At 39.1% G+C, this 15451-nt stretch overlaps 1 protein-coding gene across 29 annotated transcripts in view; it reads left to right on the top strand.

Annotated features, from left to right (window-relative positions):
• The window catches only part of EBF3 (EBF transcription factor 3), a 221588-nt gene that overhangs the window by 190998 nt on the left and 15139 nt on the right, over positions 1 to 15451 (top strand). For all 29 annotated transcript variants that reach the window (XM_073595697.1, XM_073595698.1, XM_073595703.1 and 26 more), the window contains exon 11: positions 4190 to 4278. In XM_073595697.1, coding sequence (XP_073451798.1) covers positions 4190 to 4278 — 89 coding nt within the window. The remainder of the gene's footprint in view (positions 1 to 4189; positions 4279 to 15451) is intronic.

Below are 15451 nucleotides of genomic sequence, written 5' to 3' on the forward strand. Positions count from 1 at the left end.
AAATAAAAAAACAGCTGGGCACTTTTTTTTCAACTGGGGATCAGCTTCAGTCTGTGTCTGCAGTTAATTGACAGAACTAGGTTAGTTCCAGATCACACCAGGCGTGTGAAAGTAAAAATTAAAAAAATAACCATTGATGTTTAGTTGGAGCTACTTGGGACAGATTTGGGTGGAAGCCAATTATCCTGTTGTGTTTTGGGAGGAGCCCCTTGCAGATAGCGTCCCTTTAGCGAACAAAGTCCAGGTTGGCAACATTGCTGTATACTTTACTGGTTTTCTAAGCCTCGATAAAATCATGATTAATCATATTACCCTGCAGGAGCAGTAAAAAAAAATAGTAGCCTGTATTATTGTTTGACACTGACACATCTAAGGGCCAGAATGGGTCCCTATGACACTCTCAATTACATTTATAAAGAGGAAGACCCTGTAAGTGCATCTCAAATGTATGGAAATATCTGTTCAGAGATGAAAGCCTATAGTTATTACAAGTCATAAAGCTTCTGAAAGCTTGCATTAGAGCTTCTATCACCTGTCACTAACATTTGCATGAAATCAATAGCATGAAGCCATCTATCTTTTTCTTGACCACTTTTCATCATGCCGGCTTCATTAAGTCAAACAGTCATAGTAATTAGGCAAGCAGAGAAGATAGTCGGGCATGTTACAAAAGGATGGGAATTTCTGCTTTTTTCTGCTCCCACTTGGAGACATTTATGGGCCCAGGTGACAGAAAAACAGCTCCGCAGCAGCTGAGTCCTCTAGTGCTGGTTTCCAAATAAAATCTGGGAGCTGACTGGTTGTTGTGGGATACTCTTTCTTTCCTCTCTGCTATCTTTTTTTCATTTTATTTAATGTTTTTGCCATAAAAGCAGAAAAGTAGTGTTAAAGTGATGGTATCCATTATCAAGCTATGTGCATTACAGTTTTTTAATAGACTCATGTATTTAATCCAGCATGATACAAAGGCTTGCATTCTAAGGCACAGGGAACCTGTCAGGACAAAAAAATGGCACCTGCCATTGTTGACTTGATTTTGAAATCCAGGGCAATTGATATCCTTATTCACCTGGCTGCATACTTGTTCTTGTCCTGTAGAAAAATCTGATCATGTATGATGGCCTCTCTGCTTACACTTTAATGCCGCGTACACATGAGTGGACTTTTCGACCGGACTGGTCCAACGGACCGAACCCGGCGGACAACCCGACCGTGTGTGGGCTCCATCGGACCTGCAGCGGACTTTTGCGGTCGAAAACCTGATGGACTTTAGATTTGGAACATGTTTCAAATTTGTCCGACGGACTCGAGTCCGGTCGAAAAATCCGCTCGTCTGTATGCTAGTCCGACGGACGAAAACCGACGCTAGGGCAGCTATTGGCTACTGGCTATCAACTTCCTTATTTTAGTCCGGTCGTACGTCATCATGTACAAATCCGTCGGAATTTGGTGTGATCGTGTGTAGGCAAGTCCGTTCGTTAGAAAGCCCATCGGAAGTCCGTCGAAAGTCCGTCGGAAAGACTGTCGGACCTTTGTTGCCGAAAAGTCCGCCCATGTGTACAGGGCATAAGGACAACCAAAGGAATAGGAATACTTTTTTCAGTGAATCCAATCATCAAAATATCTTTAATTTGTCAAGTTGACATGTATTACTTTTGAAAAAAACCACACCCTCAGACTGCCCTTGACGATGAGGGAAGATAAAAACAAATTACCATCCCACTGGCTGTTGGATTTCCATGAAGTTTACATGTTATGGCTGTCCTAAAAGCAGTCCACCTTAGACAAACATCTACTATGTATGGTGACCTAAAGGCTCCATGTTCTATCCTTCTTCCTTGATTAGGATGTTGTCCTTTACCCAGTGCAATCCCAACATATTGCATGAGACCACAGATTTGCACACTTGTGTAGGCTACAGCCAGCAGCATGACAAATTGTCCCCCTAGTCGGCTTTGACAGCTTTTCATGATTAATAGCCTGATTATGAAGTGGGCCCTATATATACAGAATATGCATCTGAGAGAGTTAGGACTTTTGCCGTTTCACATATGCCCAGGCATTCATTGAGAAGCCTTTACTATATACAGCATAGAGAAAGAGAGAGAGAGAAAAGAAGGCCAAAATCTCAGCAAAAGCCGTGTCATGTAAAATCAATACATTGGATCAATTCTTTATTAACAAGAAAATGTCTTACTTCACATTCCTATGTGGACCTTTGTCTCCAGAATGCATGATGGAATGTCAAATCAAATTGCAGTCTTCAACTTTCTGTCATGTTATCGAGTGTATACACGGACGACTGTCCACAAGATAAGTGCTCCGTGTTTAGACAAATAACTCAACCACTTGTTAGAAATGGTATCTAATTATTTTGGACCAAGAAACGCTGTAATACAGGCTGGAATAATTGATATTAAAAAAAAAAAAAAGGTGGTTTGGGATTAACGGCCAGCGTCAAAGTTAAGCATTAGAAGGTAAAGCCTCCCCAAAATGAATAAAGCACCAATTACTTATTATTCATATAACATTTCCAATTATTTCTTACATTGTAAGGATGTCAACTAAAGTTTCAGTACCCACCCCCCATTCAATGTTTGGTGCCAGCTCAGCCAAAAACTCACATTTCTTAAAGAGACTTAAAGAGTTTTGTTGGAACCATGGAAGCTGCCATTGCTGAGCTGTCCTTTTAAGAATGCTGGTTCCCTGGCTGTTATGTTGAAGATTTGTTGAAGATTTGGCTTTAATGCTTTCTAAGCTCTTGACCTGGAACAAGTATAGCGATAAGGAAAGCTCACACATTTCTGATAAGGAAGATAGATGAAGCTCCGATGGGATTGCTGGATGTAAAGAAAATATCTTTGTTTACAAATCCAAGTCGTGTCTCAGATATCTTCACATACTGATGATCTCTAACCTCCTTTACGTATATTTCTCTAAATTTAGTTAATATCGCTTTTATATAAAGCAACATTGGTTTAATGGTCCCCTAAAGTTCCTGCCCATCTTTTCATATAACAAATGGGTAAACTAATAATGTTTTTGTATGGCGGGCAGAAAAACTAAGCTGTGATTTATGATGCACTTGCCATGGTGGACTTGCTTGGTTAAAAATCATATCAACATTCCAAGGTAATATCCACTAATAAGAGCAGTGTTTTCATCTCAACTCAAATGCCTGGGCCTTCAGGCTTGGTTTCTGTGTTAAGTCTGGCAGCGTGGTAATAAAGCCCTGTGACTTCGTCTATAGCTTGTTAAACACAACGTGTGCAGTCGAACACTCCTGATCATGATTCATGCACTGTACACAGCAGTATGTGTCGCTGATTTACGACCAAGCGCAGTTCATAGTCAAAATTACAATTTGAGGGGGTAGGAAAAAAAAAAAAGATTAATTACTATTTGTGGCCTGCAATTTCACAAGGCTAGTGGATTGCAGCAGTAGAATGATATGTCCTACATCAGTTTGTAGTCAGCTATTCACAGATTATTAAAGCTTTGCAAGATTAAGTGCACCTCCTGCTAGGTTTGTGCTCAGGCAATATGCTAGACAAAAAAAAGGACCACAGGGATAAATTCGGAAAAGGCAATAGCCAGGCATATGTCATAATTGCCAGCTACTGCTCCACTAGTATGAAAAGCATGGTTTGATAGCGATACCCATGCAGCAAAAAGTATGGCTTACAGACATATACTCTTTAGAATACTTTATTGTTCTTGGGTACATGTCTGTCACCCAGTGATGCACTATGCCTTCCTTGATTTACCAAAAAAAGGAACCATTTCAGTCAAAATTCATATTCTTCAAAGTGGCAGCTTTATATAGTCTGTAGAGATGAGGATATTCTAACAGGTGTAAAAGGGCAAAAGCAAAGGGCAGAGGATGAGTAGAGGTAATGGGTTGTCTTTTCACCGTGGTCACTACGAATGGTGGTCAACATGTGATTTTGTGAATAGCCTAAACAGGTAATATTGATTTATTTTGTATAAATCTATATATAGATATATACATCTATTAAATGCAGAGTATTTCACCATGTTAATCATCAATGACTGTGTGAGTTAAAGTGATACCATGTGTTGACTAAAGCCAGCCATAGATGGGGCGATTTTCTTTCCTGCAACCCAGAGTTTTTTTATGTATATTTCATGCAGTTCTAACCCTTCTATAAAACATTTTATTTTTCAGCCCTGAATGAACCAACCATAGACTATGGATTTCAGAGGTTACAAAAAGTTATTCCAAGGCATCCGGGAGATCCTGAAAGGTTACCAAAGGTTAGTTACCTACAGTTACATTTTAAGGCTTGTAAATTTGTTATTTACTATTTTCAGTTTACCAAAAACAGTCACTGATTATGTACAATTTACTGAAGTGGTGTCACCCAGAAAAGATTTGTTTGGAAGTGCAGCAGTCCATTAATTGGATACTGCCAGTGAGTCTGACTCTTCTTAGAAAGGAGATTATGTAATTCTGTTTCCAATTTAAATAAAAAAAAAAAATAATAATTATTTTAAATGTAAGATGTTATTGAATTTGTCCCATACCAGCAAACAAGAAGGGCTTTAACTTCTTGCCACGTCATGCGTGTATCGTATAGAGATATATTTAAGGACCAGACGTGTGTAATTCAATGTGCTTAAAGGATAAGTTTACTTTTAGGAACATGTTACAGGTTCCACCTGTTTTTAGGGTGGAACCTATACCATGTTCCCCAATGCTACAGCTGCTGTGTTCCCCGTACTAGCTGTCACTTTTTGAAACCAGTGCGGACCTGCGGGGCTCCGCCCACAGCGCCGCATCATTCATTCATTCATACAGCTCAGTGTGTGAATGAACTACAAGCCCTGACATCCTGTCGGCTGGTAGTTCCCAATGAACTACTGTGTAGCTCCATGGTAGTTCATTGATTCTTCCTGTCAGATTGTATCTGCTTTCCCGGCAAGGAGATACACTGACAGAACTGGAGGATACCTGCGTGGCACCAGCGATCTGCTGATCGTTGGTGGAATGTTTTACAGGCCCCCCCCCCAAAAAAAATGCACATTTTTTTTACCTGCAAAAAAAGGTCCATTTATTATTTTTTTCCTAAAAAGTAAACTTATCCTTTAAACCCCACCAGTTCCCATACTCTGACTGGTTAATAATTACTTGAATCATAACAGCATTTTACCAAGGCAATGTTTCCTAAGCCGCGTACACACGAGCGGATTGTCCAAAAGAAAAAGTCAGACGGAAGCTTTTCATGGTATATACCGATCATGTGTAGGCCTCATCGGACTTTTTTTTTTTTTTTTTTAAATTTGATGGACCTAGAAATAGAACATGTTTTAAATATTTCCAACGAGCCCAAACCGCTCGCCTGTATACTGTTCCGAAGGACCAAAAAAGACGCATGCTCTGAAGCAAGTACGAGACGGAAGCTATTGGCTACTGGCTATTGAACTTCCTTTTTCTAGTCCCGTCATAAGTGTTGTACGTCACCGCGTTCTGGACAGTCAGACTTTGGGTTGACCGTGTGTAGGCAAGACCGCTTGAATGGAATTCCATCCGAGTTCCGTCGGAGAAACCGTTGGAGTTTATTACGACGGCTAAACAGGTCGTGTGTACGTGGCATAAGGAATCAATTCAATTGGTTGATAAACAATCAATCAGCAGTAACAGATCTTCCTTGGATTTCAGATTTGATTGTTGCATTTTTTTATTGTTCATATTGATATTCTCCATGACGTGGCCCATTTTAAATAGATGCTGTCCTATTGGTAAATTGCAGTGATTTTTACTGATTTTAAACAAGCAGAGTTTTTTTTGGGCAGTTTTGTTTCCCAATTTGATGTCTGTCCATTAAAAACTCTCTTGTTTACATTTTACTAGTTTACATATTATTTCAAAATGTCTACATTTTCTCCTCTTACGTACAAGCTTTTATCTGTTCTGCTATTAATAAAGGGGTCTAGTATCCCTACCTCTATTAGTAGTAGTAGGTTGCTATTGCTCAGTTAAAAAAAAAAAAACATATAAAGCCAATACTTTTGCTTTCTTATTTGCTATATCATAGTGCCATGTTGTTTTGTGCTTCTCCTATAGTGAAACTGCTGAGTTTGCATTGCACTGGCAGCAAGAATTTAAAAAGTACACATGATTTCTACATGATATGAGATCTGTCCTACACTACTGTGACTTGTTTTTTGCCTTGGCATCGCTGTCAACCACCATTGTGAATTTCTTTTTTTTTTTTCTATTCTCTTCTTCATTGTCCGGATTGGAGCATAATGTCAACATTGTGTCTGCATTGAAATGGAGATATTGGCATCTCCACTTCAATTTCAGATTATTCCAGTAACATACCCAGAGTTTCTGTAAGTAGCGGCAGAATAAATCAAAGACTGCACTTCTTCAAGGGAAGAAAGGGGAGGAAGCATGATACAAGTATTTCGATTCTGCAAGGAGAACATAAACTTCCTGCATAATGAAATAGTTCAATTAAACATTTTCCACTCCAGTAGCCTGTAGTGATTTCCATCTAACCAGCCCCACTCTGATCTGTGATTATGTGACTCTTGTTTTCCTTTCATTTTCTAAAGCTCGATTCAGTTTAATCTTTTGTTTACAAAGGTTTTGTTATAAGTCCCCGACTTAGCAAGCTAGCAAATTAGGTCCACATATTAATATCTACAGGGACTTTTCATTTAAATGCACTAGATTAAAAAAAAAAAAAAAAGAAGAAAAATCTGCCTGGCTTGTTTAGACCCATCATGCACACCACATAGGTTTGAGCAGATGTATATCATTAAAGATAAGGGGTAGATATTTTTCTCTTCTATAATGGACTGTTAATAATGAATATTTACTTCCAGTTGTTCAGACACACTATTTGAAATAATTACTTATGTTGGCTTCCTATTACCACTCATATTTTTCTTCAATGCAGCTCTCTGTGTTACGGAATTCCACTTTAATACCATTTCCTTATTCCATGTTCTATGGGATCCGACCATATTTCCATATTCCGTTTTCTAATTAAATCCAACCGTTGATGGGGAGAATTGTAAACCAAGTTTTTTTTCCAATGAGGCTGCTTCTCTTAATATGTACTTTTAGAAAAAAAAAAGAGAAATGGTTAATAAAATAGTTGGCAAAACCGGCTTTGTATATTTTACAGTAAGCTGAATTTTCAAATTGACCACAGTCTAATGTTTATGATGTAGCATTTAAATGACTGATAGTGAGTAGCCAACACAAATCGATGGCCTGTCCTTTAAAGAGGAACTGCAGTCTGCTTACATAATTTGTAATAAAGACATCTTTGCCATTCTGAAGCTTCCCTCCAACCACTTTGCATATTATTTTATATATACTGTGATTCTGTACTTGCCAAATATGCTGCAGCAATCTCTCTCCACTGAGTCTGTCTGCAGCCATTTTAACTGTGGGCAGCTGAAGCTGCTGCCTGTTCACTTCCTTGATTTACACAGAGGCACACCTCCAGCTCTGCAGCTCTCATTGTCTCTCTTATGACTCATCCCGCCTCCCTTCCTGGAAAATTCCCACAAGAGTGAGAGCGAGAGCTGTGCATGATGTCATAAGCCTAGGCTTTTTACCAGACAAGAAACAGGAAGTGGGCTGTATAAGGTATTTACTGGCAGAAAAAAAAAGTTTTACTATCCAAAGTTAAAACAACAACAAGGGCAGAAGATTTAATAGATGGAAAGTTGAAAAAATGACTGAAGGTCCGCTTTAAATCTAGATGGTTGTCACACTATAATTGTTGCTATTGCAATCTTTAGTTGCACAACTTATAGAAAAATCCTTTTGATGGTATGGTTTTTATTTAATAAATCTGATTGCATGCACCAGTATTCTGTGTCCTAAACTGCCAAATGGTCCTGCCGGTTCTTGTTTAGCTTATACATTTTATTGTCTGTTCTGCAGAAAGTCTTACACCCCTTCATGTATAGCTTGTGGGGGGCTGTTTCTTGGAAAACTATGAATTAGATGAGTTAGAAATGGGAAACAAGAACCTAGCAATATATAGTTAATGATAATCAAGATTTTTTTTTTACCTGAACTTTTATGTGCTTCGTATGTCTAGGTCACAGCCAGAGTACACAGCCTTCCATATCTGAAATCCCATATTGCTTTTTATTAGTAAAATAATAGAGATAGTTTAGTGGATAACCAGATAGCACTTGTGATTTGTATTTTTTTGCCATTATTGTATGGGGTGCTGTGATTTCTCCCATAAATCAAAGATTTATTGGATTTTCTTCAGTCTCCTTAGTGTCCACATTTGTAGGACTTTTTTTACAAACTATAGATTGTAAGCTTCTTTAAGCTTGTTTAATATACCAGCATAGAAAAGTGATGGCAAAAAGTGAAAAAAGATGAAGTGGTCTGTTGAGTCCGTCCCATTTTTTTATATACACTATATTGCCAAAGTATTGGGACACCTGTCTTTACGCACACATGAACTTTAATGGCATCACAGTCTTAGTCCGTAGGGTTCAATATTGAGTTGGCCCACCCTTTGCATATAATAGCTTCAACTCTTCTGGGAAGGCTGTCCACAAGGTTTAGGAGTGTGTCTATGGGAATGTTTGACCATTCTTCCAGAAGCGCATTTGTGAGGTCAGGACTCTGTGAAGGCCAGTCAAGTTCCTCCACCCCAAACTCACTCCCAACTTTGTGGGAACAGTTGGGGGATGGCCCCTTCCTGTTCCAACATGACTGCGCACCAGTGCACAAAGGAGGTCCATAAAGACATGGATGAGCGAGTTTGGGGTGGAGGAACTTGACTGGCCTGCAACATTTTCATAGGCACACTCCTAAACCTTGTGGACGGCCTTCCCAGAAGAGTTAAAGCTGTTATAGCTGCAAACGGTGAGCCAACTCAATATTGAACCCTACGGACTAATAGGGCGTACACACGGTCGGACTTTGTTCGGACATTCCGACAACAAAATCCATGGATTTTTTCCGACGGATGTTGGCTCAAACTTGTCTTGCATACACACGGTCACACAAAGTTGTCGGAAAATCCGATCGTTCTGAACGCGGTGACGTAAAACACGTACATCGGGACTATAAACGGGGCAGTGGCCAATAGCTTTCATCTCTTTATTTATTCTGAGCATGCGTGGCACTTTGTCCGTCGGATTTGTGTACACACGATCGGAATTTCCGACAATGGATTTTGTTGTTGGAAAATTTTATCTCCTGCTCTCCAACTTTGTGTGTCGGAAAATCCGATGGAAAATGTCCGATGGAGCCCACACACGGTCAGAATTTCCGACAACACGCTCCGATTGGACATTTTCCATCGGAAAATCCGACCGTGTGTACGGGGCATAAGACTGGGATGCCATTATTGTTCATGTGCATGTTTTTGTTTGTTTTTTGTCTAAATATAGATCTGTTTTTGTCCCAAGAATGTTTAAATACACTTACTGTTCACTGACTCACTCCTGTGGGAAGTCTATTCTAAGCATCGACTACTCTTTTGGTAAAATAATACTTTTTTAAGAATAGTTTTGAACTTTCCTTGCGCTAGTTTGAGGTCATGTTGCAGCGTTTTTGATCTTGGCTTCATATTGAAAATACTGCCTACCTGAACCTGAACCGTATTCACCCCCTTGATATAATTAAATGTTTCAGTCATGTCTCCCCTTTCCCTTCTTTGCTCCAAACTGTACACATTAATTTACTGAAGTCTCTTTTGATATGTTTTTATCACTTTGACCTTTCATCATTTTTCTTGCCCATCTCTGGACTCGTTCTGTTTTATCAACATCTTTTTTGTAAGTGAAGTCTCCAGAACTGGACACAGTGGGGTTGATTTACTATAACTGGGGAGTGAAAAATCATGTGCAGCTGTGCATGGTAGCCAATCAGCTTCCAACTTCAGCTTGTTCAATCAAGCTTTGACAATAAAAAAGAAACCTGGAAGCTGATTGGTTTCTAAACTCTCCAGTTTTCGTAACTCAACCCCAGTATTCTAAATGAGGTCTAACTAAAGATCTATATAGGACAGGGGTAGGCAACCTCGGCAATACAGCTGTGGTAAAACTGCAAATCGCATTATGCCTCTGCCTCTAGGAGTCATGCCTGGGATTTTCAGGGTCTTGCAAATGTCTCATGGGGCTTGTAGTTTCAAAACAGCTGGAGGGCTGAGGTTGCCTACCTCTGATATAGTGGAATCAGGTCCTCCTTCCTCCTGCTGGTGACCTCTCTAGTGATGTATCCTAGAATTCTATTGACTTTTCCCACTGCATGGCCACACGGTCTTTTTCCTCTGTAGTGTAGGCCAACATTGTACCCCCAATGTTATACTCTGTCAAGGCCTTCTTTTCCCTAGGTGCATTAATACATTTAGAAGCATTGAACTGCGTTTCCACTCTTTTGACCGATCTTCCAGCAATGCCAAATCAGGTTCAGTATTACAGGAAAAAGACATACCTTACCCACCAAACCTTTAGTCATATCAGTAGATAAAATAGGATAGGACCTAGTACAAAGCTGTGTGGTACACCACTAGTGACTGGTTATCTTTTACGAATGAACCCCATTTACAATCACTCTGGTGTTCATTTGGAACAGAGACCAGTCACGAGTGGTACGCTTGATTCAGTGTTCACTGTAAGGCGCACTGGAATATATCTGTATTCTATATATAAGTAAAATAACCGCATAAGTGGTTAATTGTCTTAAAACTTTTTTCTTGTATATATCGTTTTACTGTTTTGCACCCCAGCAGGCAAGTATATATTACAATGTCAAGTAAGACAGATCGATACTAAGGAGTTTGCGCCAAAGAAAACGGACAAGATTTGTGAATATAAATCACATTTATCACAATCTAAAGAGAAAGTCTAAAGCAATCTTTTTCCCTCAGATTGTTTCATTAGAGTGAGCAAGGTGCAGTGTGTACCAAAGAAAAAAAAAAAAAAATCTCTTACTTTATTTTTTCGATTCTAGTGCCATTATGCACCAAATTTCTATTCATCCAAATCCAATGCAAATAATTTGATGTGATAAATACATGGGACTTGGAGTACGAAAGTTCACACCAGACCATAAAAATGCAAACTGAAAAACACACACTGTTAATAAATTCCTGCCAACAAAATAAGAAAGATTTTTCTTTATCTGAGGTTGATGTAAAACTTAGAATGCGCATTCCTTTCGCAAGCCCTAGAACAGGATGACAAGCCGCTCTAGCCTGGTCGACCGCCATTACTTGGCTCTTTTAATTCAGGTGAAACGGTATTGTTCAGGCTCCATCTAAAACGGCCACTGAATGAGATGAAATCTAGCAGTTTCAATAAACAACATAAATATTTGATTTTGTTCTAATGGACCCAAATGTGGAGTTCAGCGGCATGTAAATTAAACTGCCAAGTGATTCATCATTGTTAAGCCAGCCGTCTGAGCTTGGTTTACAAGGGTCACGGTGGTTCCTAAGTAAAACAGCAATTGGCCTTAACATACATTTGGAATGAAAAAAAAGAAAAAATAAAAGAAAAAGAAAAAGAAAATGGAATGAAGAGAATCAGCTGTAAGTGTCAGAAGCTGAGGAGAAAAAATAATAGCAATGAGATGGGATTGTGCAGATGTAAAACATGTATCTCAATACAAGCCTGCCTGGATGAATGCTGACTTCATCCCAGACTTGATAATATTACCACATTATTGATTTCTTTTTTAGTTTTTTTTTTCTCTTCTGAAGATGCATAATGCACAAGGCTTGATGGTTAATTCTGCTGTGGACAGAAAACCAATAAGGCATACATGCGTTGCTTACAATGTACACTGAAAAGACAAATACCGGTTTTATACAGGCTTATGGTTCATCAGAACAATGAAAGATCTGATATTTTCAACATCAATGATATATATATTTTCCAGCCTACCGGAAGATATCTGTCCTTGTTCTAACATTTGGGCCCCATCACATTTATTTTAGGTTTAATCTACTTTTATTTAGCCTCTCCTTACTTTTTCCTTCATCATTAGGCTAATGAAATTATTTAAAAAAAAACATTTTTGTTTTCACTATATATCTTATTTTAGACCCAATGACATCACCTGATCTCTGCTTCTCTTTGCAATGTAGGCAGATTAGGGCTGGTAGTAGGGGCCAGCAGGGTGCTGTACATAGCTTCCTGGAAGCTGTAGTAACACCCATATTTGATGATGAACCTCCATTATTGAAATCATTAAAATCTAATGAATAAAAGGGATGGGCTAGGAACAGTAAGGCATGGATGAGCGAGTTTGGAGTGGAGGAACTTGACTGGCCTGCAACATTTTCCTAGACACACTCCTAAACCTTGTGGACAGCCTTCCCAGAAGAGTTAAAGCTGTTAAAGCTGCAAATGGTGGGCCAACTCAATATTGAACCCTACGGACTAAGACTGGGATGCCATTATTGGGCTAGGGACAGTAAGGCTGAGGAGGAAAGCGCTAGCTGATGTTGGATGTCCTCTAGCACCGAGAGGAGCCATTACTGTGCAAGACTGAAGGTAATCCTGGAGTCCAATTTTAACTTTGATTGCAAGTAAAGTTGAAGCTTACATCTTGCTGGGCAAAAAAGTCAGGTGATAGTAGAGTTGAATGGGGGTCCTAGGCAAAGTAGCAGCTTTGAACCCCCCCTCCTCCTTTCTCAAAACCCTCCTGACATTGATAAGGATTACAATAGGCCCCATTTGCATTGTCTGCACTGCCCCATCAGACATCAATGGCCTACAGATGTATATATTGGTGAACCACAAAGAGAAAATTTGGATTCTCAATAACACATTGCCAACATCCCAAAATATATTATTCTAAAAGGACCCTACTGAAAGGGACACTTGTACCCCCCGGTACAGAGGGACTTTGAAGGCGAACAAAGAAAATTTATAAAAACATGTTATTTATTTGAAAAAATACCTAAAAACACATGTATAAAACCATGATAGTGATCTATACAGAACATTGGTACAATACAAGATAGTTTGCACATATTATATTCTCTATAAATTCAAAGGTGAGTACAAATTCCTTCATAAGCCTAACATGTTTTAGGAAGATGTCCCTTCTTCAGAGGAATTTTTCCTCTCCTAAAAACGCCTCTGAAGAAGGGACATCGTTCTGAAACATGTTAGGCTTATGGAGGAATTTGTACCTATCTTTGAATTTGTAGAGAATATAATATGTGCAAACTATCTTGTATTGTACCAATGTTCTGTATAGATCACTATCATGGTTTTATACATATGTTTTTAAGTATTTTTTCAAATAAATAACATATTTTTATACATTTTCTTTTGCTGGCCTTCAAAGTCCCTCTGTACCGGGGGTACAAGTGTCCCTTTCAGTACGGTTCTTTTAGAATAAATGGCCTACAGATACACCCTCTTTTGTGAAGAGTCAGGTAGGAGTACAACTTTACCCAACTGCGCTATCCCCTATTTTTTACTATAGGAGCATGAAGGTTGTAGCTGACCTCCCTGGACATCCTCTGGATTCTAGGCTCCTGCCTACATGGATGATCTGGCTCTGGGGGATGGCCAGCACTGAGGCAATCTATCAAGAAATGTCAGCGTTATATCCAGGCTGTATCAGTCTTAGTTTTTTCTCCCATATCAAGTGTGACATCAGTCCAAGTGTGACAGTATCTAGTATTTGGTACCATAGAGGCCCATGGATCAAAGTGCAGACACGCACACTCATAGTAATAACTACAATCCTATTTTTTAAGTAAATAACCAATTAAGCTGCTGAACAACTTCCACCTGACATCATGAAGGTAATGTTCATGAAAATTATTATTATTATGAACATTACCTTACTGCATTTTTAGAACTGATGAAGACTTTGTGAGAAAGTTACTCCATGTGGGTTGTCCACAAGTATTAATTATATCCCTGATCTTGTTGTTGCCGGATGGCACGATGACCTCTATTTATGTTCCACCATTGGGTAATGGAGGTACTGTGCAATGTACTTGTGCTATGACCTTGCTTGTGAAGTTCTATGTACTAAGTATGAAAGTTCATTAATATTGTATTTAACTTTTTTTACCACGTTATCGAAGCTGCTAGTATAGTAGTCCATTGAGGGAGGTGGAGATATAGCTTGCAACTGCAGCCTTCCTCTACAGCAGGGGTCTCAAACTGGCAGCCCTCCAGGTGTTGCAAAACTACAAATCCCATGAGGCATTGCAAGGCTGACAGTTACAAGCATGACTCCCACAGGCAGAGACATGATGGGACTTGTAGTCTGGAGGGCCGCCAGTTTGAGACCCCTGCTCTACAGACATGGATGTGTGATCAGTGCCAAATGCCATGACATAGCCCAAATTGAGTAACATGCATCTAATATCTATGAGTACCTTAGGACCTTCTGTAGACCTGCAGATATCTTAATATTGATGCTTGGAGAAGCTCTTGTTTCCTGCTCTGATTAATAACACATAACTGATGACTTATGTAGTCATCAATCAACATTTACTTACTTGGTACTCTTCCTTTTCTGTATAAAACAGAAAAACTGCCCTCCTTTCCAATAGGTTGAAAGACCACTGCGAAGTACATGGAGCACTTATGGCATTCCTGCAGAATCATTATTGTTCACTCTTCCTGCAGGCAGTGCCTAGGTTGCTTGTTTTGCCTTCAAAAGTTGGCATAGCTTCGCTAATTATGGTCTTAAATGACAAAATGTTCAGGATACATTTTTTTTATACAGACAGCTATGATGTATTCTCTTCAAAGATGAGATAAAATATAATTAACCGCAACCTACATGTACACTAATATCACTGATTGCATGTACACTGCATCGTGTATTTTAATCTACATAAAGGGAGATGAAGTGTAACATTAACCTTTTGTTGCTGGAAAAGTAGCAGTTCTGGGTCCTCAATTACCCAGGATATTACGCAGAGATACAAAGTGGCAATGGAGAGAAATCAGGGCAAAAACAAATTACTTTTCCGCCTAGAACAGTTCCTTAACAAATTATCTGCATTAAAAGGTGCGCAGCAGCGCTAAAACGATTTCTCCCTAAAATTAATTGCACGCATTCCATGTGTGTTTTCCCATGTTTCATGCGTTGCACGCAAATATATTCCGTTTTTTTTTTTTTTTTTTCTAATATACAAAAATTTATTAGGAATGCGGTCATGTTGAGCAATTACCCATGCATTAAAATTCATCTTCTTTCCCCCGCTTTTTGAAGTAGCTACATCTAATGGCTCTGTACTCTTCAATGTATTCATAGCCGTAGGCAAGAACTAACAGAATAATTGCTTTACAGTTCTATAATGACATTAGCACCTGAAGCAACGTCACCTTGGTTACCTCTTTTAACTGTGATGATATATACCGTTCTCGATGATCGGGGCTTGTGAATAATCTTGTATATTCAAATCGTCGGCGACCACTGTACAAGAGCGCGCACTCGTAATAA

Source organism: Aquarana catesbeiana, linkage group LG08 (genome assembly GCF_042186555.1).
Source record: "Aquarana catesbeiana isolate 2022-GZ linkage group LG08, ASM4218655v1, whole genome shotgun sequence".
NCBI lineage: Eukaryota > Metazoa > Chordata > Amphibia > Anura > Ranidae > Aquarana > Aquarana catesbeiana.